Raw genomic sequence first — 23,413 nt, 5'->3', positions numbered from 1 at the left:
ATCCCAAGTGCAGAGGGAAAATTCAGTAACACCACAAGTGAGATGATAGCATATACTGTATATTTAAAAATGACTAAAATCAATCAATTTAAATCTTTTAAAACTATGCATGCTGATACACTATTATTTTTTTCTCTTAAGTACAGTCTCTCCCCAGGTTACTATGAGGTCAGTCCAGCACCTTTGTCAATGAGGATCTTTTTACTGATTGGTATGAAAATAATTACACATCACAGTTCACAAATTCTAGCTATGGTGTACTCTACAGAGCTGTGTAAAACATACCCAAATCACAGGAACACCTCAGTCACTTTGCCTTGTGTTATTACCATAGCAAAACTATACTTGTAATTTTTATACTAAAATACTTGTGACAAACTCCATATGGATTTAAATAAATAGAATAGAATAAGAATAGAATAAACCTTTATTATCCCACAAATGAGAAATTTAAGAATGGAAGGTGGTCAGAGCTCCTGTAACTAGCTGCCTCTCTCATGACGCCATCTTGAAATAAATCATGTTTACACTTTTATCTATCTTACTTGTTATGTCTTCCTTTAGTAATGAGAGTTTTGGCATAGATTTCAAGAGTAAAAGCTTTCACCACTTATAATGTTAAATGGCTGAACAAGAACACTGTCTCTAGGACAACAATTTAAGTTCTCTGGCAGTCCTCAGATATAGAACTTATTCTGGGCAACCATTGAAAAGGATGTAGCAGACCGGCCACATTAATAAGTCTACAAAAACTAACTATTAAAGATGTAGATGACATGTAAATAGTTTCGAAAATTAATTTTCGTGGCAACTGGCAATTTAGGTGTGCGACATATACAGGAGTGATTACGGTAGTCGTTGAGTGAACAGTACAGGCTGGGCCACTCCTTGGCAGCTCCCCGGCATGAGGTACAGCACCATGTAACGTTTACCACTGAGGATAGGAGACACAGTGTATAAATAGGCATGTCTGAGCAGAAGCACGTTCAGCCCTGCTCTACAAGGTCAGACATGAATCAGGCACCGATGTGGCATGTGCTGGCAGCCCCAATCTTAGTTCTCCTGAGTGGTGGTTCTTTATCCAGGGAATATGAACCTTCCTGTCACCTGTGGGGAGAACCTCAAACCCCACAGCTTCAAAAGGATGGAGACATCATGATCGGAGGGATTTTCACATTCCACAACAACTGGGAACGAGAACTTGTATATTCAAAGGCTCCACAACCTTTGAAATGCACAGAGTAAGTCCATTTTCACAAAGTAACAGTGGTTAAACTTTAAGGATTATTTAACTGCATGTGTTTAAATAATAAGACCTTCTTACATAATTGAGGATTGTCTGACATGTAATGCTTCATGTTGTATCTGTCATTTTAGCTTAAACCTCAGATCATTTCAGTATGCTCAGACTATGATCTTTGCCGTAGAGGAGATTAATAACAGCACATCTCTGCTGCCAAATACCACTCTGGGCTATAAGATCTATGACACCTGTGGTTCAGTTGCTACGGCTGTGAGGGCAGCCATGACCCTGGCAAATGATCACCAAGGACAAGCTTCTGGTACACTTTGTACCAAACCATCTACAGTCCAGGCAATCATAGGAGAGGCTTCATCTTCCAGCATTGCAATTTCAGCATTTGTTGGACCATTTAATATACCTGTGGTAGGTAGGAAAGCTTCATGTCTCAGAAAATCTGAACATAAAGAAAAATGTCATATACAGACTAAAATATGTTAACCGTTATTCACCATATTATTGTCTTCCACTGATTGGGTAGCACCTAAATGCAGTGGAAGCTACTTATAGTGACCATAGTTATGGTAATTAACCGCTTATATAGCTACCTGAAGCTAATGCTGGGTGCACAGAAAACAGAAAAAGAAATTTATTTTTTCCTCAATTATGAATATAGACTTATCAAAATTTTTGATAAACTGCCAAAAACAATTCAATGAGATTCAGTAGTAAAACTATAATAAGCTACATTTTATGTACAGAACTGTACTGTATTATAGCATATTTAAATTATACATAGTTCAGTAATTTAATTGTTACAGTACTGTAATTTGAAAAGCATTTGAAACAGCTGTACTTTATTATAGAGTCAATAAAACTGAGTAAATAGCGATGCTGTCCGTTTCACAACCTTACAGTATATTCGTGTAACAAATACACAAATGTCAAAAATGTCAGATGGAAATTTGTCTGAGATATAAAGAAAAAAATCAGTTATAGTGACCATCTGCTTATAGTGATCAATTTTACCCACACAGACGTGATCACTATAGACAGTTTCCACTATATGTGCTGTAAAAGTTTCAGTAAACAACATATCTATATTTAACAGGTAAGTCACTTTTCCACCTGTGCTTGTCTGAGTGACAAAAGGAAATATCCATCATTCCTCAGAACCATTCCCAGTGACTACTACCAGAGCAGAGCACTGGCCCAGCTGGTCAAATACTTTGGCTGGACATGGGTGGGTGCCATCAGGACAGATGATGACTATGGCAATAACGGAATGACCACTTTTATAGAGACCGCCCAACATCTAGGAATATGTGTTGAGTACTCAGAACCTTTTTACAGAACATACCCAAAGGAAGATGTACTACGAATAATTGATGCTATTAAGAGGTCCACTTCCCGGGTTATAGTGGGCTTCCTGTCCTACATGGACATGGATGTGCTGTTGCAGGAGATGGCTCACCACAATCTTACAGGGTACCAATGGATTGGCAGTGAGGCCTGGATCGCTGACCCATACACAGCCACTGTCAAGGGCCACTATGTCCTTAGTGGAGCAATAGGATTTTCTATTGCAAAAGCAGAGGTGTCAGGCCTAAGAGATTTCATGTTGGATGTTCTATCATTGAACACATCTGGTAATACTATTTTTCAAGAGTTTTGGGAAGGCTTATTTGAATGTAAATTTCCCAGTGACGTGGATTCAGTCAGTGGTAAAGTATGCACAGGCACTGAGAATCTGAGCGGGATTGATAACACGTACACCGATATGTCTCAGATACAAATCCTGAATAATGTGTACAAAGGGATGTATGCTGTGGCTCACGCGCTGCATGAGTTATTCACCTGCAAATCTGATCAAGAGGCGGCTGACAACCAAACCTGTGCCACTAAGAGGCAACCCGAACCATGGAAGGTATGCTAAGTAACACGAATTTTCACAAATACCTTCATACCTCATGTAATATTTACAGTATTTTATAAATGTCTTACCTTGTATAATATTTAAAGTAATTTGTCAATAACATATTTTTAATAGTTTTTACAGCAACTGAAAAAAGTTCGTTTCAAAACAAAGGAGGGTGAAGAAGTGTTTTTCGACAAGAATGGAGATCCAGCAGCAAAGTATGATCTTGTAAACTGGCAACAGCAGCCAGACGGCCAGATTCATATTGCCACAGTGGGACGATATGATGCATCTTTACCCACAGAGAAACAACTAAGACTGAACAATGTATCCATTAAATGGGCAAAAAAATCAGAAAAGGTGAGTCTTGACACATATGGTTGTTTAACGAGAAATTGAATCAATGTCAAATTGCAGCAATTTCTGCAGCTTCTGCCATATAGCTGCTGCTCTGTTTGTGCTTTTTGTGTCCCTGCCAGGTGCCAGTGTCCGTGTGCAGTGAGAGCTGTCCCCCAGGAACCCGCAAGGCCGTGCAGAAAGGAAAGCCTGTCTGCTGCTACGACTGTGTACCCTGTGCTGAGGGGGAGATCAGCAATGCTACAGGTAATTGATTGCTGCAAAACATTCATGTTTTTTTCAAATGCTAAATATATGAGATAAACATTGCGAACAATAATTAACCCTTTCAATAACTGCATTCTAATTCTCTTACAGATTCTAATGACTGCATTCCTTGTGATCTGGAATACTGGTCAAATGAGTATAGAGACAGATGTATATTAAAGACAGTTGAATATCTTACATTTGATGAAACTATGGCAATAGTGCTTATCATTTTCTCACTTTTTGGGGCATGTCTAACCATACTAGTAGCCACTGTGTTCTTCATACACAAGGACACGCCCATCGTCAGAGCCAACAACTCTGAGCTGAGCTTCCTGCTGCTCTTTTCCCTGACCCTGTGTTTCCTCTGCTCACTCACGTTCATCGGCCGACCCTCTCACTGGTCCTGTATGCTGCGCCACACGGCGTTTGGGATCACCTTTGTCCTCTGCATCTCTTGTGTTCTGGGGAAAACAATAGTGGTGTTAATGGCCTTCAGGGCTACACTCCCAGGCAGTAATGTCATGAAATGGTTTGGACCTCCTCAGCAGAGGCTCAGTGTTCTTGTATTCACTCTCATACAGGTGCTAATTTGTGTGCTCTGGTTAACATTATCCCCTCCTTTCTCCAACAAGAACATGAAGTACTACAAAGACAAGATCATTCTAGAGTGTGATGTGGGGTCAGCAGTGGGCTTCTGGGCTGTGCTGGGGTACATTGGTCTCCTCTCTGCCCTGTGCTTTGTACTGGCTTTTCTGGCCAGGAAGCTGCCTGACAACTTCAATGAAGCCAAATTCATCACCTTCAGCATGCTCATATTCTGTGCCGTCTGGATCACCTTTATCCCAGCCTATGTCAGCTCACCTGGGAAGTTCACTGTGGCCGTCGAGATATTTGCCATTTTAGCTTCCAGTTACGGCCTTCTTTTCTGCATTTTTGTTCCGAAATGTTACATTATTCTGTTAAAGCCTGAGTTAAACTCAAGAAAAAGCTTAATGGGTAAAATGCCCACCAAGTCTCTATAAGAATAAATCTTAATTGTAAGTTACACATTCAGACATTCCAGCCATTTATTTCTTCAAATGCAAACACATCACCACATACCTGTACCATGCTCTGCTCTGATAAAATGGCAATTGATATCACAGTAAACAACTGGTCGATGAAGTAAATGTTCAATATCCATTTTAAGACAGCAGCCTTGTGTATGAATTTTGTCTTTGTCTCTCTATGAGTTCCTGAGTGTGATCTTGCTCTCTACAGAGACACTGCTGACCTACCATCTCTACACCAACGTCCCTGTGTTCTTCTACCTCTGGAAGTGGCCACTTTGGTTGTTTATGCTCCACTGCCTTTGGAGAATCCATGAAGATTCTGCTTTTATTGTCGAAAAAAAATGGAACATAATCCCACAGGCTAAGAAAGGAGAGGAAACTACTGACCTCTCCTCAAAAATTGCAGAGTAGTGAGAAGGTTCATTTTTAGTTGCCTGCATATTTCTTAATTTCAAATAAAATTAAGTTTTTAATAAAAATGCAAATAGGGAACCAACAGTCTCGTAGTTAATATAACTATTGCATTTTCTAAAAGATCTTCTTTATCTATAGTGGAATGCAAAGTGTTGTCGCTTGCAGTCATATCTGCAATTTGTCAGTCTGATGATGTTTTTACTTACTGTGTCTTGAAAAAAATTCTGCACCATAAATAGTACTGTAAACATGTTACTAATGGCAAAAATACATTGGTCATGGTACATTGGTCTCCTCTCTGCCCTGTGCTTTGTACTGGCTTTTCTGGCCAGAAAGCTCCCAAAACTGCTGCTTTACAACTAAACTTATCCATGCTAGAAACCAGAGCTGTTAACAAGCATGATCATATGGTCATGTTAAAAGCTATGCCAGTCTAAGTGTCACACATGCTGACTCAAACTCCTGCTCACAGGTACACTGTTTATCAGAAGGCTGTAGAGCTAATTGCCTTCCTTCTAACTGCATCTGTTGTGTTGCAGCTACCCTGCATACACTGTTAATTAGTGTAGACACCATCAGCTATGCCCTTGCTCTTGTCACCTGGGAGGAGTTGCAATATTTTAATTTATATGTACTGCAGCAGGACACACTGAAGCTGTGTTTATCTACGGATGGGTGATGCCCCCCTCCACACTTTTGACGCCTAATGAACAACACACAAATGCAAGACAATGTAAAACTGTGATGTCTCTGCGTGACAAGTCCCTTCATTCAACTGAAATCATTTGGCAATTATATAAAACAGACTTTTTGGTCTCTTGGCTACAAAAGGTCAGACTATGTGCAAAGGAAGACAATAAGTACAAATGCTATTTTTGTGTGCAAGTACACATCCCATGTGATGAGGCAGAAAAGGCTGGTTTTTGTTCATCTTCTGCTTTCCAATACTAGATACCTCTCTTAACTTGGTCTTGTGTATCATGTTTAAATCCTAAAAAAATGAATAACTAAACAAATGTAATTAAATCATAAATACCAGGAAATTGTGCAAAACTTAAAGCAAAGTGTCAAATATGAACCAATGCAGACTGGCAAATACCCACACATTTTGGGTCAGATATCTATTTCAGACCCTCAGACGAGTTAATGAGTAAACATCAGCACACCAGATTATTAGTACACCCCAAATGTGGGTAAATGGCAATTATTAATTGACCATTTACTGCTGGCTCAGGTTTGGGTTAATGGGAAGATGAACAGACAAGACCACGCCAGGCCACAGGGGAAGTCCGTACCCCAGAGGACAATCCACTCACTACAAAACGGACCACTTGGTGACTCCTACTTGCAGGGAGCAGCACAATGACAGGTGTGATGCAGCGATGGGCAGCACTGCTGGCATTGGCAGTCACTGTAGGTGTGGTGGTGCCAGCCTGCAGACGCCAGGGTCAGGCAGTACCTCCAGGGTTGTCGGCAGAAGGGGACATCATGATTGGTGCCGTGTTCTCCATCCACAGAAGGACAGAGGAGAGAATTTACTCATACACTTACAAATCACAAGCTCCATCCTGCATCAGGTTTGTGATCACAGCAACAAAAATGTGACTTTCTCTGACATGTAAATTACAATCATTTTAACATCTGGTTACTTTTCAGAAACAGACTGACCAAGCTTTCATACAAAAAGATACGGCACCTATTTCATGTACAAAGTAACATTTTTTTTTCTGTAAATAACGTTTAAAGTTGAAAATATGCATGTCCATGTATGCAACTGTTTCTTATATTTCCAGAATGAATAATTTACATTTATTATAGTACTTTGCAATATTTGAGCTCTCGTGATTCTGCCAATATTTTAAACAAGGCCCTTTTCTAGTCTGAATTACAGAGATTTTCAATATGCCCAAGCAATGATCTTTGCCATTGAGGAAATAAACAACAGAACAGACCTCCTCCCCAAAGTGTCACTGGGCTATAAGATATATGATGCCTGTGGCTCAATCCTTTTGGCTATTCAGTCAGCGATGGCTCTGATGAACGGCTATGAGGAAAGCCTGACTGATACATCCTGCTCCGGACCTGCAGCTGTCCAGGCCATCATAGGGGAGTCTGGGTCTTCCCCAACAATTGCTATCTCATCAACAGTTGGACCTTTTTCCCTTCCATTGGTAACTATCACTTTTCTTTGGGCTGCGCAGCTCAGGCACTTTACCGCAATGTGCTTTTGCTGCCAGAATTTCTGCATGTGATTAATTTGTTTCCTCCTTCCTGCTACTATAGATCAGCCACTTTGCCACCTGTGCCTGCCTGAGCAACAGACGAAAACACCCGTCCTTCTTCAGGACCATTCCCAGTGACTACTACCAGAGCAGAGCACTGGTCCAGCTGGTTAAGTACTTTGGCTGGACCTGGGTGGGGGCCGTCAGAAGTAACAATGACTATGGAAACAATGGAATGGCCACTTTTGTCGAGGGTGCTGAACAAGAGGGAATCTGTATTGATTATTCTGTGGCTGTTTTCAGGACAGATCCCAAAGAAAAAATACTCAAAGCAACTGAAGCAATTAGAAAAGGAACTGCAAAGGTAATAGTAGCTTTTGTGTCTCTCGGAGATATACTCCCACTGCTCCAGGAGCTGGCTCTTCAGAATGTAACGGGCATACAGTGGGTGGGCACGGAGTCTTGGATCACGGCCAGCAGCCTGGCACAGAAAATAGAATTTAATTTCCTTAAGGGATCTCTTGGGTTTTCAGTAGGGAGAAGCAAGTTAGAAGGATTGGAGGAGTTTCTGATAAAGGTTCACCCAAAAAAGGAGCCAGGAAACGCTCTTCTGAAGGAATTTTGGGAGACAGCATTCAGCTGCTCTTTTGAGAGCAGCAGTAATGTGGTTGATACAACTTTCTGTACTGGGTATGAGACCTTGAGTGACCTGAAAAACCCATATACAGATATATCTGATCTTACAATACCCAACAAAGTATATGCAGCAGTTTATGCAGTTGCACATGCTCTGCACAATATCCTGGAAGACAATGTAGGTCGCTTCAACATCAACGGCAGTCATGGACCCCAATTCAGACCACTGGAGGTAAAAAAAGGAAAGAACTTAGATCACAGCAGAACAAGTGTATTTTCAACTCTGTCTAAATAAACCCATTTCAAACCAACTTTTTAAATACAGGTGCTTGCCTACCTGAAAAAGGTAAATTTCACAACCAAATATGGTGAGCAGGTGTCCTTTGACATTAATGGAGATCCAGTAGCAAGATATGAACTGGTAAACTGGCACCTCACTGATGCAGGAACCATGAAGTTTAAGACAGTTGGAACGTATGATGCATCGTTGCCTTCAAATAAAACGTTTGTCCTAGATCAAGGGAACATAGTTTGGGCTGGAGGACAATCACAGGTATAATATGACAGGTGGAAACATAATTACATTACTATGAAATATGAATTGCTTTTATATATGTATTGAAAAATTTATGTAAGCAATTTGCATGAATAATTAGCTAATTAGCCCTGTCTTGTGCCATGTACAAAAATCAGTAAAAAAGGCAATTTCACAATTATGCATAATGAATGAAATGCATTGAAAAGACTACAGGTAAAACCTTATAAATGTTTATTCCAAGAAGCCGATTTAATTAATGTAATATGATTTGTTATTGTCACACAGATGCCCCAATCAAAGTGCAGTGAGAGCTGTCCCCCAGGAACCCGCAAGGCCGTGCAGAGAGGAAAACCTGTCTGCTGCTACGACTGTGTACCCTGTGCTGATGGGACAATCAGCAGTGCTACAGGTAATGGATATATTTTCAGAATGCTCATCTAATAAAAGTTAAACAATCACTAACCTTTTCAATAACTGTATTCCAATTTTCTTACAGATTCTAATGACTGCATTCCTTGTGATCTGGAATACTGGTCAAATGAATATAGAGTCAGATGTATATTAAAGACAGTTGAATATCTATCTTATGATGAAACTATGGCAATAGTGCTTGTCATTTTCGCAATTTTTGGGGCATGTCTAACCATACTAGTAGCCACTGTGTTCTTCATACACAAGGACACGCCCATCGTCAAAGCCAACAACTCTGAGCTGAGCTTCCTGTTGCTCTTTTCCCTGACCCTGTGTTTCCTCTGCTCACTCACGTTCATCGGCCGACCCTCTCACTGGTCCTGTATGCTGCGCCACACGGCGTTTGGGATCACCTTTGTCCTCTGCATCTCTTGTGTTCTGGGGAAAACAATAGTGGTGTTAATGGCCTTCAGGGCTACACTCCCAGGCAGTAATGTCATGAAATGGTTTGGACCTCCTCAGCAGAGGCTCAGTGTTCTTGTATTCACTCTCATACAGGTGCTAATTTGTGTGCTCTGGTTAACATTATCCCCTCCTTTCCCCAACAAGAACATGAAGTACTACAAAGACAAGATCATTCTAGAGTGTGATGTGGGGTCAGCAGTGGGCTTCTGGGCTGTGCTGGGGTACATTGGTCTCCTCTCTGCCCTGTGCTTTGTACTGGCTTTTCTGGCCAGGAAGCTGCCTGACAACTTCAATGAAGCCAAATTCATCACCTTCAGCATGATCATATTCTGTGCCGTCTGGATCACCTTTATCCCAGCTTATGTCAGCTCACCTGGGAAGTTCACTGTAGCTGTGGAGACATTTGCTATTTTAGCCTCAAGCTCTGGCTTGCTGATTTGCATTTTCTTTCCAAAATGTTACATAATATTATTAAAGCCTACACAAAATACAAAAAAAAACATGACAGGAAAATCTATCTCAAAAAGTTTCTAACATGCTTAAAGTACAGTAATCAGTAAAAAAAAATAAAGAAAAAAAAGTTGTGACAAAAAAATTTGAAAACCAATGGCTAATTATTTTAGCCAGAGCAAGATTACTTAGTAAAATAAGCAGTTTTGCTATGGTAATCACACAAGGCAAAGTGACTGAGGTGTTCCTGTGATTTGGGTATGTTTTACACAGCTCTGTAGAGTACACCATAGCTAGAATTTACTGTGATGTGTAATTATTTTCATACCAATCAGTAAAAAGATCCTCATTGACAAGGGTGCTGGACTGACAAGACCCAATGACAGAGTGGCTCTGCTTTCCACAGGCCATACCAGGGGTCATTATCTGTGGCAGGCCAGGACAGCACACTCCACACTACTATGCCCCCCTCTTCAACAGGTCAGGGCAGCAGAGCCAGGATTAACAGTGCCCCTTCTTCTGCTCCTGTCCTGTACACTGTGGACCTGGACAGTGTACTGTTTGCTAAAGAACAATGTTGATTTTATTCATCTCATATGTTATCTGCATATAGAGAAAGCCTGTTACAAGTTATCTGTGTATCATTGATCACATACTATTAAATAAGGAGGCAAATTTAGGAAGACCATAACATTACCTTATGCTCATGAACTGTATTTTATCTCCATATAGTCCTTCATGAGAAATGAAGGCACAATTTCAAAGTAATTTTTATATTAAAATACTTGTGACAAACTCCATATGGATATAAATAAATCATGTTTACACTTTGATCTACCTTACTTGTTATGTCTTCCTTTAGTAATGAGAGTTTTGGCATAGATTTCAAGAGTAAAAGCTTTCACCACTTATAATGTTAAATGGCTGAACAAGAACACTGTCTCTAGGACAACAATTTAAGTTCTCTGGCAGTCCTCAGATATAGAACTTATTCTGGGCAACCATTGAAAAGGATGTAGCAGACCGGCCACATTAATAAGTCTACAAAAACTAACTATTAAAGATGTAGATGACATGTAAATAGTTTCGAAAATTAATTTCCTTGGCAACTGGCAATTTAGGTGTGCGACACATACAGGAGTGATTACGGTAGTGTCACGATCCGCTCCGAACGATCCTCATGTGTGCCACGCCCCCTCATTACCTCATGTTACTTCCTGATTGTTCCCACCTATGTCTAGTTAATTCCAACCTGTCCTGTGTATTTAGTCCGCGTCTAAGTTCCGTCTAGTCAGATCTGTCATTGTCGTCTAATGCTTGTGAGTACCAGTCCTGTCAGTCCTTCCGTAATAAACCCCGTTCTTCTGTCAACCTGGCTGCTCTCGCCTCCATTGCCTGCTCGCCGTTCGCAAAACGTGACAGGTAGTCGTTGAGTGAACAGTACAGGCTGGGCCACTCCTTGGCAGCTCCCCGGCATGAGGTACAGCACCATGTAACGTTTACCACTGAGGATAGGAGACACAGTGTATAAATAGGCATGTCTGAGCAGAAGCACGTTCAGCCCTGCTCTACAAGGTCAGACATGAATCAGGCACCGATGTGGCATGTGCTGGCAGCCCCAATCTTTGTTCTGAATGGTGGTTCTTTATCCAGGGAATATGAACCTTCCTGTCACCTGTGGGGAGAACCTCAAACCCCACAGCTTCAAAAGGATGGAGACATCATGATCGGAGGCGTTTTCTCATTCCACAACAACTGGGAACGAGAACTTGTATATTCACAGGCTCCCCCACCATTGAAATGCACAGAGTAAGTCCATTTTCACAAAGTAACAGTGGTTAAACTTTAAGGATTATTTAACTGCATGTGTTTAAATAATAAGACCTTCTTACATAATCGAGGACTGTCTGACATGTAATGCTTCATGTTGTATCTGTCATTTTAGCTTAAACCTCAGATCATTTCAGTATGCTCAGACTATGATCTTTGCCGTAGAGGAGATTAATAACAGCACATCTCTGCTGCCAAATATCACTCTGGGCTATAAGATCTATGACACCTGTGGTTCAGTTGCTACGGCTGTGAGGGCAGCCATGACCCTGGCAAATGATCACCAGGGCCAAGCTTCTGAAACATTTTGTACCAAACCATCTACAGTCCAGGCAATCATAGGAGAGTCCTCTTCATCTCTCACTGTTGCAATTTCAGCATCTATTGGACCCTTTAATATATCTGTGGTAGGTAGGCAGGCTTAACATTTCAGAAAATCTTAACACGCAGAAGAATGTCATGTAGAGACTAATTTATGTAAAACTGTTATTCAGCATATTAACTGTCTTTCACTGAATGGGCTAGTACCTGAAGATGTGTTGTAAAAGTTTCCATAAACAACATATCTATGTTTAACAGGTAAGTCACTTTTCCACCTGTGCTTGTCTGAGTGACAAAAGGAAATATCCATCATTCCTCAGAACCATCCCCAGTGACTACTACCAGAGCAGAGCACTGGCCCAGCTGGTCAAATACTTTGGCTGGACATGGGTGGGTGCCATCAGGACAGATGATGACTACGGCAATAACGGAATGACCACTTTATAGAGACCGCCCAACATCTAGGAATATGCATTGAGTACTCAGAACCTTTTTACAGAACATACCCAAAGGAAGACGTATTACGAATAATTGACACTATTAAGAGGTCCACTTCCAGGGATATAGTGGGCTTCCTGTCCTACATGGACATGGATGTGCTGTTGCAGGAGATGGCTCACCACAATCTTACAGGGTACCAATGGATTGGCAGTGAGGCCTGGATCGCTGACCCATACACAGCCACTGTCAAGGGCCACTATGTCCTTAGTGGAGCAATAGGATTTTCTATTGCAAAAGCAGAGGTGTCAGGCCTAAGAGATTTCATGTTGGATGTTCTATCATTGAACACATCTGGTAATACTATTTTTCAAGAGTTTTGGGAAGGCTTATTTGAATGTAAATTTCCCAGTGACGTGGATTCAGTCAGTGGTAAAGTATGCACAGGCACTGAGAATCTGAGCGGGATTGATAACACGTACACCGATATGTCTCAGATACAAATCCTGAATAATGTGTACAAAGGGATGTATGCTGTGGCTCACGCGCTGCATGAGTTATTCACCTGCAAATCTGATCAAGAGGCGGCTGACAACCAAACCTGTGCCACTAAGAGGCAACCCGAACCATGGAAGGTATGCTAAGTAACACGAATTTTCACAAATACCTTCATACCTCATGTAATATTTACAGTATTTTATAAATGTCTTACCTTGTATAATATTTAAAGTAATTTGTCAATAACATTTTTTTAATAGTTTTTACAGCAACTGAAAAAAGTTCGTTTCAAAACAAAGGAGGGTGAAGAAGTGTTTTTCGACAAGAATGGAGATCCAGCAGCAAAGTATGATCTTGTAAACTGGCAACAGCAGCCAGACGGCCAGATTCATATTGCCACAGTGGGACGATATGATGCATCTTTACCCACAGAGAAACAACTAAGACTGAACAATGTATCCATTATATGGGCAAAAAATTCAGAAAAGGTGAGTCTTGACACATATGGTTGTTTAACGCGAAATTGAATCAATGTCAAATTGCTGCAATTTCTGCAGCTTCTGCCATATAGCTGCTGCTCTGTTTGTGCTTTTGTGTCCCTGCCAGGTGCCAGTGTCAGTGTGCAGTGAGAGCTGTCCCCCAGGAACCCGCAAGGCCGTGCAGAAAGGAAAGCCTGTCTGCTGCTACGACTGTGTACCCTGTGCTGAGGGGGAGATCAGCAATGCTACAGGTAATTGATTGCTGCAAAACATTCATGTTTTTTTCAAATGCTAAATATATGAGATAAACATTGCGAACAATAATTAACCCTTTCAATAACTGCATTCTAATTCTCTTACAGATTCTAATGACTGCATTCCTTGTGATCTGGAATACTGGTCAAATGAGTATAGAGACAGATGTATATTAAAGACAGTTGAATATCTTACATTTGATGAAACTATGGCAATAGTGCTTATCATTTTCTCACTTTTTGGGGCATGTCTAACCATACTAGTAGCCACTGTGTTCTTCATACACAAGGACACGCCCATCGTCAAAGCCAACAACTCTGAGCTGAGCTTCCTGCTGCTCTTTTCCCTGACCCTGTGTTTCCTCTGCTCACTCACATTCATCGGCCGACCCTCTCACTGGTCCTGTATGCTGCGCCACACGGCGTTTGGGATCACCTTTGTCCTCTGCATCTCTTGTGTTCTGGGGAAAACAATAGTGGTGTTAATGGCCTTCAGGGCTACACTCCCAGGCAGTAATGTCATGAAATGGTTTGGACCTCCTCAGCAGAGGCTCAGTGTTCTTGTATTCACTCTCATACAGGTGCTAATTTGTGTGCTCTGGTTAACATTATCCCCTCCTTTCCCCAACAAGAACATGAAGTACTACAAAGACAAGATCATTCTAGAGTGTGATGTGGGGTCAGCAGTGGGCTTCTGGGCTGTGCTGGGGTACATTGGTCTCCTCTCTGCCCTGTGCTTTGTACTGGCTTTTCTGGCCAGAAAGCTCCCAAAACTGCTGCTTTACAACTAAACTTATCCATGCTAGAAACCAGAGCTGTTAACAAGCATGATCATATGGTCATGTTAAAAGCTATGCCAGTCTAAGTGTCACACATGCTGACTCAAACTCCTGCTCACAGGTACACTGTTTATCAGTAGGCTGTAGAGCTAATTGCCTTCCTTCTAACTGCATCTGTTGTGTTGCAGCTACCCTGCATACACTGTTAATTAGTGTAGACACCATCAGCTATGCCCTTGCTCTTGTCACCTGGGAGGAGTTGCAATATTTTAATTTATATGTACTGCAGCAGGACACACTGAAGCTGTGTTTATCTACGGATGGGTGATGCCCCCCTCCACACTTTTGACGCCTAATGAACAACACACAAATGCAAGACAATGTAAAACTGTGATGTCTCTGCGTGACAAGTCCCTTCATTCAACTGAAATCATTTGGCAATTATATAAAACAGTCTTTTTGGTCTCTTGGCTACAAAAGGTCAGACTATGTGCAAAGGAAGACAATAAGTACAAATGCTATTTTTGTGTGCAAGTACACATCCCATGTGATGAGGCGGAAAAGGCTGGTTTTTGTTCATCTTCTGCTTTCCAATACTAGATACCTCTCTTAACTTGGTCTTGTGTATCATGTTTAAATCCTAAAAAAATGAATAACTAAACAAATGTAATTAAATCATAAATACCAGGAAATTGTGCAAAACTTAAAGCAAAGTGTCAAATATGAACCAATGCAGACTGGCAAATACCCACACATTTCGGGTCAGATATCTATTTCAGACCCTCAGACGAGTTAATGAGTAAACATCAGCACACCAGATTATTAGTACACCCCAAATGTGGGTAAATGGCAATTATTAATTGACCATTTACTGCTGGCTCAGGTTTGGGTTAATGGGAAGATGAACAGACAAGACCACGCCAGGCCACAGGGGAAGTCCGTACCCCAGAGGACAATCTACTCACTACAAAACGGACCACTTGGTGACTCCTACTTGCAGGGAGCAGCACAATGACAGGTGTGATGCAGCGATGGGCAGCACTGCTGGCATTGGCAGTCACTGTAGGTGTGGTGGTGCCAGCCTGCAGACGCCAGGGTCAGGCAGTACCTCCAGGGTTGTCGGCAGAAGGGGACATCATGATTGGTGGCGTGTTCTCCATCCACAGAAGAACAGAGGAGAGAATTTACTCATACACTTACAAATCACAAGCTCCATCCTGCATCAGGTTTGTGATCACAGCAACAAAAATGTGACTTTCTCTGACATGTAAATTACAATCATTTTAACATCTGGTTACTTTTCAGAAACAGACTGACCAAGCATTCATACAAAAAGATACGGCACCTATTTCATGTACAAAGTAACATTTTTTTTTTGGTAAATAACGTTTAAAGTTGAAAATATGCATGTCCATGTATGCAACTGTTTCTTATACTTCCAGAATGAATAATTTACATTTATTATAGTACTTTGCAATATTTGAGCTCTCGTGATTCTGCCAATATTTTAAACAAGGCCCTTTTCTAGTCTGAATTACAGAGAATTTCAATTTGCCCAAGCAATGATCTTTGCCATTGAGGAAATAAACAACAGAACAGACCTCCTCCCCAAAGTATCACTGGGCTATAAGATATATGATTCCTGTGGCTCAATCCTTTTGGCTATTCAGTCAGCGATGGCTCTGATGAACGGCTATGAGGAAAGCCTGACTGATACATCCTGCTCCAGACCTGCAGCTGTCCAGGCCATCATAGGGGAGTCTGGGTCTTCCACAACAATTGCTATCTCATCAACAGTTGGACCTTTTTCCCTTCCATTGGTAACTATCACTTTTCTTTGGGCTGCGCAGCTCAGGCACTTTACCGCAATGTGCTTTTGCTACCAGAATTTCTGCATGTGATTAATTTGTTTCCTCCTTCCTGCTACTATAGATCAGCCACTTTGCCACCTGTGCCTGCCTGAGCAACAGACAAAAACACCCGTCCTTCTTCAGGACCATTCCCAGTGACTACTACCAGAGCAGAGCACTGGCCCAGCTGGTCAAACACTTTGGCTGGACCTGGGTGGGGGCCGTCAGGAGTGACAGTGACTATGGAAACAATGGGATGGCCACATTTATAGAGGCTGCTAGACAAGAAGGAATCTGTATTGAGTATTCGGAGAAATTTCACAGAACACAACCTGACAAGCTGCTGAAAGTTATAGATGTGATCAAAAAAGGTACAGCAAAGGTGATAGTGACTTTCGTGGCTTTCGGAGATATACTCTCACTGCTCCAGGAGCTGGCTCTTCAGAATGTAACGGGCATACAGTGGGTGGGCACTGAAGCTTGGATCACGGCCAATGATCTGGCAGCGAAGAAAGAATTTAATTTCCTTAAGGGATCTCTTGGGTTTGCAGTAAGGAGAAGCAAGTTAGAAGGATTGGAGGAGTTTCTGATAAAGGTCAACCCAAAAAAGGAGCCAGGAAACGCTCTTCTGAAGGAATTTTGGGAGACAGCATTCAGCTGCTCTTTTGAGAGCAACAGTAATGTGGTTGATACAACTTTCTGTACTGGGTATGAGACCTTGAGTGACCTGAAAAACCCATATACAGATATATCTGATATATCCAACAAAGTATATGCAGCAGTTTATGCAGTTGCACATGCTCTGCACAATATCCTGGAAGACAATGTAGGTCGCTTCAACATCAACGGCAGTCATGGACCCCAATTCAGACCACTGGAGGTAAAAAAAGGAAAGAACTTAGATCACAGCAGAACAAGTGTATTTTTAACTCTGTCTAAATAAACCCATTTCAAACCAACTTTTTAAATACAGGTGCTTGCCTATCTGGAAAAGGTAAATTTCACAACCAAATATGGTGAGCAGGTGTCCTTTGACATTAATGGAGATCCAGTAGCAAGATATGAACTGGTAAACTGGCACCTCACTGATGCAGGAACCATGAAGTTTAAGACAGTTGGAACGTATGATGCATCGTTGCCTTCAAATAAAAAGTTTGTCCTAGATCAAGGGAACATAGTTTGGGCTGGAGGACAATCACAGGTATAATATGACAGGTGGAAACATAATTACATTACTATGAAATATGAATTGCTTTTATATATGTATTGAACAATTTATGTAAGCAATTTGCATTAATAATTAGCTAATTAGCCCTGTCTTGTGCCATGTACAAAAATCAGTAAAAAAGGCAATTTCACAATTATGCATAATGAATGAAATGCATTGAAAAGACTACAGGTAAAACCTTATAAATGTTTATTCCAAGAAGCCGATTTAATTCATGTAATATGATTTGTTATTGTCACACAGATGCCCCAATCAAAGTGCAGTGAGAGCTGTCCCCCAGGAACCCGCAAGGCCGTGCAGAGAGGAAAACCTGTCTGCTGCTACGACTGTGTACCCTGTGCTGATGGGACAATCAGCAATGCTACAGGTAATGGATATGTTTTCAGAATGCTCATCTAATAAAAGTTAAACAATCACTAACCTTTTCAATAACTGTATTCCAATTTTCTTACAGATTCTAATGACTGCATTCCTTGTGATCTGGAATACTGGTCAAATGAATATAGAGTCAGATGTATATTAAAGACAGTTGAATATCTATCTTATGATGAAACTATGGCAATAGTGCTTGTCATTTTCTCACTTTTTGGGACATGTCTAACCATACTAGTAGCCACTGTGTTCTTCATACACAAGGACACGCCCATCGTCAAAGCCAACAACTCTGAGCTGAGCTTCCTGCTGCTCTTTTCCCTGACCCTGTGTTTCCTCTGCTCACTCACGTTCATCGGCCGACCCTCTCACTGGTCCTGTATGCTGCGCCACACGGCGTTTGGCATCACCTTTGTCCTCTGCATCTCTTGTGTTCTGGGGAAAACAATAGTGGTGTTAATGGCCTTCAGGGCTACACTCCCAGGCAGTAATGTCATGAAATGGTTTGGACCTCCTCAGCAGAGGCTCAGTGTTCTTGTATTCACTCTCATACAGGTGCTAATTTGTGTGCTCTGGTTAACATTATCCCCTCCTTTCCCCAACAAGAACATGAAGTACTACAAAGACAAGATCATTCTAGAGTGTGATGTGGGGTCAGCAGTGTGCTTCTGGGCTGTGCTGGGGTACATTGGTCTCCTCTCTGCCCTGTGCTTTGTACTGGCTTTTCTGGCCAGGAAGCTGCCTGACAACTTCAATGAAGCCAAATTCATCACCTTCAGCATGATCATATTCTGTGCCGTCTGGATCACCTTTATCCCAGCTTATGTCAGCTCACCTGGGAAGTTCACTGTAGCTGTGGAGACATTTGCTATTTTAGCCTCAAGCTCTGGCTTGCTGATTTGCATTTTCTTTCCAAAATGTTACATAATATTATTAAAGCCTACACAAAATACAAAAAAAAACATGACAGGAAAATCTATCTCAAAAAGTTTCTAACATGCTTAAAGTACAGTAATCAGTAAAAAAAATATGAAGAAAAAAAAGTTGTGACAAAGAAATTTGAAAACCAATGGCTAATTATTTTAGCCAGAGCAAGATTACTTAGTAAAATAAGCAGTTTTGCTATGGTAATCACACAAGGCAAAGTGACTGAGGTGTTCCTGTGATTTGGGTATGTTTTACACAGCTCTGTAGAGTACACCATAGCTAGAATTTACTGTGATGTGTAATTATTTTCATACCAATCAGTAAAAAGATCCTCATTGACAAGGGTGCTGGACTGACAAGACCCAATGACAGAGTGGCTCTGCTTTCCACAGGCCATACCAGGGGTCATTATCTGTGCCAGGCCAGGACAGCACACTCCACACTACTATGCCCCCCTCTTCAACAGGTCAGGGCAGCAGAGCCAGGATTAACAGTGCCCCTTCTTCTGCTCCTGTCCTGTACACTGTGGACCTGGACAGTGTACTGTTTGCTAAAGAACAATGTTGATTTTATTCATCTCATATGTTATCTGCATATAGAGAAAGCCTGTTACAAGTTATCTGTGCATCATTGATCACATACTATTAAATAAGGAGGCAAATTTAGGAAGACCATAACATTACCTTATGCTCATGAACTGTATTTTATCTCCATATAGTCCTTCATGAGAAATGAAGGCACAATTTCAAAGTAATTTTTATATTAAAATACTTGTGACAAACTCCATATGGATATAAATAAATCATGTTTACACTTTGATCTACCTTACTTGTTATGTCTTCCTTTAGTAATGAGAGTTTTGCCATAGATTTCAAGAGTAAAAGCTTTCACCACTTATAATGTTAAATGGCTGAACAAGAACACTGTCTCTAGGACAACAATTTAAGTTCTCTGGCAGTCCTCAGATATAGAACTTATTCTGGGAAACCATTGTAAAGGATGTAGCAGACCGGCCACATTAATAAGTCTACAAAAACTAACTATTAAAGATGTAGATGACATGTAAATAGTTTCGAAAATTAATTTTCGTGGCAACTGGCAATTTAGGTGTGCGACATATACAGGAGTGATTACGGTAGTCGTTGAGTGAACAGTACAGGCTGGGCCACTCCTTGGCAGCTCCCCGGCATGAGGTACAGCACCATGTAACGTTTACCACTGAGGATAGGAGACACAGTGTATAAATAGGCATGTCTGAGCAGAAGCACGTTCAGCCCTGCTCTACAAGGTCAGACATGAATCAGGCACCGATGTGGCATGTGCTGGCAGCCCCAATCTTAGTTCTCCTGAGTGGTGGTTCTTTATCCAGGAAAGATGAACCTTCCTGTCACCTGTGGGGAGAACCTCAAACCCCACAGCTTCAAAAGGATGGAGACATCATGATCGGAGGCGTTTTCTCATTCCACAACAACTGGGAACGAGAACTTTTATATTCACAGGGTCCCCCACCATTGAAATGCACAGAGTAAGTCCATTTTCACAAAGTAACAGTGGTTAAACTTTAAGGATTATTTAACTGCATGTGTTTAAATAATAAGACCTTCTTACATAATTGAGGACTGTCTGACATGTAATGCTTCATGTTGTATCTGTCATTTTAGCTTAATCCTCAGATCATTTCAGTATGCTCAGACTATGATCTTTGCCGTAGAGGAGATTAATAACAGCACATCTCTGCTGCCAAATACCACTCTGGGCTATAAGATCTATGACACCTGTGGTTCAGTTGCTACGGCTGTGAGGGCAGCCATGACCCTGGCAAATGATCACCAAGGACAAGCTTCTGATACACTTTGTACCAAACCATCTACAGTTCAGGCAATTATAGGAGAGTCCTCATCATCTCTCACTGTTACAATTTCAGCATCTATTGGACCCTTTAATATACCTGTGGTAGGTAGGCAGGCTTAACATTTCAGAAAATCTTAACACGCAGAAGAATGTCATGTACAGACTAATTTATGTAAAACTGTTATTCAGCATATTAACTGTCTTTCACTGAATGGGCTAGTATCTGAAGATGTGCTGTAAAAGTTTCATAAACAACATATTTATGTTTAACAGGTAAGTCACTTTTCCACCTGTGCTTGTCTGAGTGACAAAAGGAAATATCCATCATTCCTCAGAACCATCCCCAGTGACTACTACCAGAGCAGAGCACTGGCCAAACTGATCAAATACTTTGGCTGGACATGGGTGGGTGCCATCAGGACAGATGATGACTATGGCAATAACGGAATGGCCACTTTTATAGAGACCGCCCAACATCTAGGAATATGCATTGAGTACTCAGAACCTTTTTACAGAACATACCCAAAGGAAGACGTATTACGAATAATTGACACTATTAAGAGGTCCACTTCCAGGGTTATAGTGGGCTTCCTGTCCTACATGGACATGGATGTGCTGTTGCAGGAGATGGCTCACCACAATCTTACAGGGTACCAATGGATTGGCAGTGAGGCCTGGATCGCTGACCCATACACAGCCACTGTCAAGGGCCACTATGTCCTTAGTGGAGCAATAGGATTTTCTATTGCAAAAGCAGAGGTGTCAGGCCTAAGAGATTTCATGTTGGATGTTCTATCATTGAACACATCTGGTAATACTATTTTTCAAGAGTTTTGGGAAGGCTTATTTGAATGTAAATTTCCCAGTGACGTGGATTCAGTCAGTGGTAAAGTATGCACAGGCACTGAGAATCTGAGCGGGATTGATAACACGTACACCGATATGTCTCAGATACAAATCCTGAATAATGTGTACAAAGGGATGTATGCTGTGGCTCACGCGCTGCATGAGTTATTCACCTGCAAATCTGATCAAGAGGCGGCTGACAACCAAACCTGTGCCACTAAGAGGCAACCCGAACCATGGAAGGTATGCTAAGTAACACGAATTTTCACAAATACCTTCATACCTCATGTAATATTTACAGTATTTTATAAATGTCTTACCTTGTATAATATTTAAAGTAATTTGTCAATAACATTTTTTTAATAGTTTTTACAGCAACTGAAAAAAGTTCGTTTCAAAACAAAGGAGGGTGAAGAAGTGTTTTTCGACAAGAATGGAGATCCAGCAGCAAAGTATGATCTTGTAAACTGGCAACAGCAGCCAGACGGCCAGATTCATATTGCCACAGTGGGACGATATGATGCATCTTTACCCACAGAGAAACAACTAAGACTGAACAATGTATCCATTAAATGGGCAAAAAATTCAGAAAAGGTGAGTCTTGACACATATGGTTGTTTAACGTGAAATTGAATCAATGTCAAATTGCTGCAATTTCTGCAGCTTCTGCCATATAGCTGCTGCTCTGTTTGTGCTTTTGTGTCTCTGCCAGGTGCCAGTGTCAGTGTGCAGTGAGAGCTGTCCCCCAGGAACCCGCAAGGCCGTGCAGAAAGGAAAGCCTGTCTGCTGCTACGACTGTGTACCCTGTGCTGAGGGGGAGATCAGCAATGCTACAGGTAATTGATTGCTGCAAAACATTCATGTTTTTTTCAAATGCTAAATATATGAGATAAACATTGCGAACAATAATTAACCCTTTCAATAACTGCATTCTAATTCTCTTACAGATTATAATGACTGCATTCCTTGTGATCTGGAATACTGGTCAAATGAATATAGAGACAGATGTATATTAAAGACAGTTGAATATCTATCTTATGATGAAACAACTCTGAGCTGAGCTTCCTGCTGCTCTTTTCCCTGACCCTGTGTTTCCTCTGCTCACTCACGTTCATCGGCCGACCCTCTCACTGGTCCTGTATGCTGCGCCACACGGCGTTTGGGATCACCTTTGTCCTCTGCATCTCTTGTGTTCTGGGGAAAACAATAGTGGTGTTAATGGCCTTCAGGGCTACACTCCCAGGCAGTAATGTCATGAAATGGTTTGGACCTCCTCAGCAGAGGCTCAGTGTTCTTGTATTCACTCTCATACAGGTGCTAATTTGTGTGCTCTGGTTAACATTATCCCCTCCTTTCCCCAACAAGAACATGAAGTACTACAAAGACAAGATCATTCTAGAGTGTGATGTGGGGTCAGCAGTGGGCTTCTGGGCTGTGCTGGGGTACATTGGTCTCCTCTCTGCCCTGTGCTTTGTACTGGCTTTTCTGGCCAGAAAGCTCCCAAAACTGCTGCTTTACAACTAAACTTATCCATGCTAGAAACCAGAGCTGTTAACAAGCATGATCATATGGTCATGTTAAAAGCTATGCCAGTCTAAGTGTCACACATGCTGACTCAAACTCCTGCTCACAGGTACACTGTTTATCAGTAGGCTGTAGAGCTAATTGCCTTCCTTCTAACTGCATCTGTTGTGTTGCAGCTACCCTGCATACACTGTTAATTAGTGTAGACACCATCAGCTATGCCCTTGCTCCTGTCACCTGGGAGGAGTTGCAATATTTTAATTT

At 41.4% G+C, this 23,413-nt stretch overlaps 3 protein-coding genes, 1 long non-coding RNA gene and 2 pseudogenes across 5 annotated transcripts; 5 read left to right on the top strand and 1 right to left on the bottom strand.

Annotated features, from left to right (window-relative positions):
* Positions 1-901: 901 nt before the first annotated feature.
* LOC111849159 (extracellular calcium-sensing receptor-like) lies at positions 902-4,800 on the top strand. Its single transcript, XM_072701150.1, has 6 exons — positions 902-1,241; positions 1,378-1,666; positions 2,352-3,167; positions 3,291-3,518; positions 3,638-3,761; positions 3,873-4,800. Exons 1-6 carry the CDS (start codon positions 967-969, stop codon positions 4,784-4,786), a joined length of 2,646 nt encoding a protein of 881 aa, XP_072557251.1. The 5' UTR covers positions 902-966; the 3' UTR covers positions 4,787-4,800.
* A 2,457-nt stretch (positions 4,801-7,257) lies between these two features.
* LOC140579201 (extracellular calcium-sensing receptor-like) lies at positions 7,258-10,036 on the top strand. The gene is given in 4 exon segments (XM_072701600.1): positions 7,258-7,401; positions 7,514-8,641; positions 8,912-9,035; positions 9,123-10,036. Coding segments are annotated over 4 exon segments (2,310 nt in total).
* A 1,624-nt stretch (positions 10,037-11,660) lies between these two features.
* Positions 11,661-14,667, top strand: LOC140578947 (extracellular calcium-sensing receptor-like; annotated as a pseudogene).
* LOC140578948 (uncharacterized) lies at positions 12,140-18,391 on the bottom strand. Of its 2 annotated transcripts, XR_011983222.1 has the most exons (4): positions 18,352-18,391; positions 17,383-17,540; positions 15,517-17,275; positions 12,140-14,233 (listed from the first exon to the last, which is right to left on the bottom strand). It is a non-coding gene; the product is annotated as an uncharacterized lncRNA (long non-coding RNA). The 2 variants fall into 2 exon arrangements; XR_011983221.1 differs by lacking the exon at positions 18,352-18,391 and having other exon boundaries at positions 17,383-18,009.
* LOC140578942 (extracellular calcium-sensing receptor-like) lies at positions 16,068-18,997 on the top strand. Its single transcript, XM_072701154.1, has 5 exons — positions 16,068-16,371; positions 16,484-17,281; positions 17,375-17,602; positions 17,873-17,996; positions 18,084-18,997. Exons 1-5 carry the CDS (start codon positions 16,114-16,116, stop codon positions 18,995-18,997), a joined length of 2,322 nt encoding a protein of 773 aa, XP_072557255.1. The 5' UTR covers positions 16,068-16,113.
* A 1,241-nt stretch (positions 18,998-20,238) lies between these two features.
* On the top strand, positions 20,239-23,237 carry LOC140579200 (extracellular calcium-sensing receptor-like; annotated as a pseudogene).
* The last annotated feature ends 176 nt before the right edge of the window (positions 23,238-23,413 follow it).

This window comes from Paramormyrops kingsleyae, chromosome 17 (assembly GCF_048594095.1).
Source record: "Paramormyrops kingsleyae isolate MSU_618 chromosome 17, PKINGS_0.4, whole genome shotgun sequence".
In the NCBI taxonomy this organism is placed as follows: domain Eukaryota; kingdom Metazoa; phylum Chordata; class Actinopteri; order Osteoglossiformes; family Mormyridae; genus Paramormyrops; species Paramormyrops kingsleyae.
The sequence above is the reverse complement of the archived record's forward strand: the minus strand, read 5'-3'. Positions and strand labels throughout refer to the sequence as shown.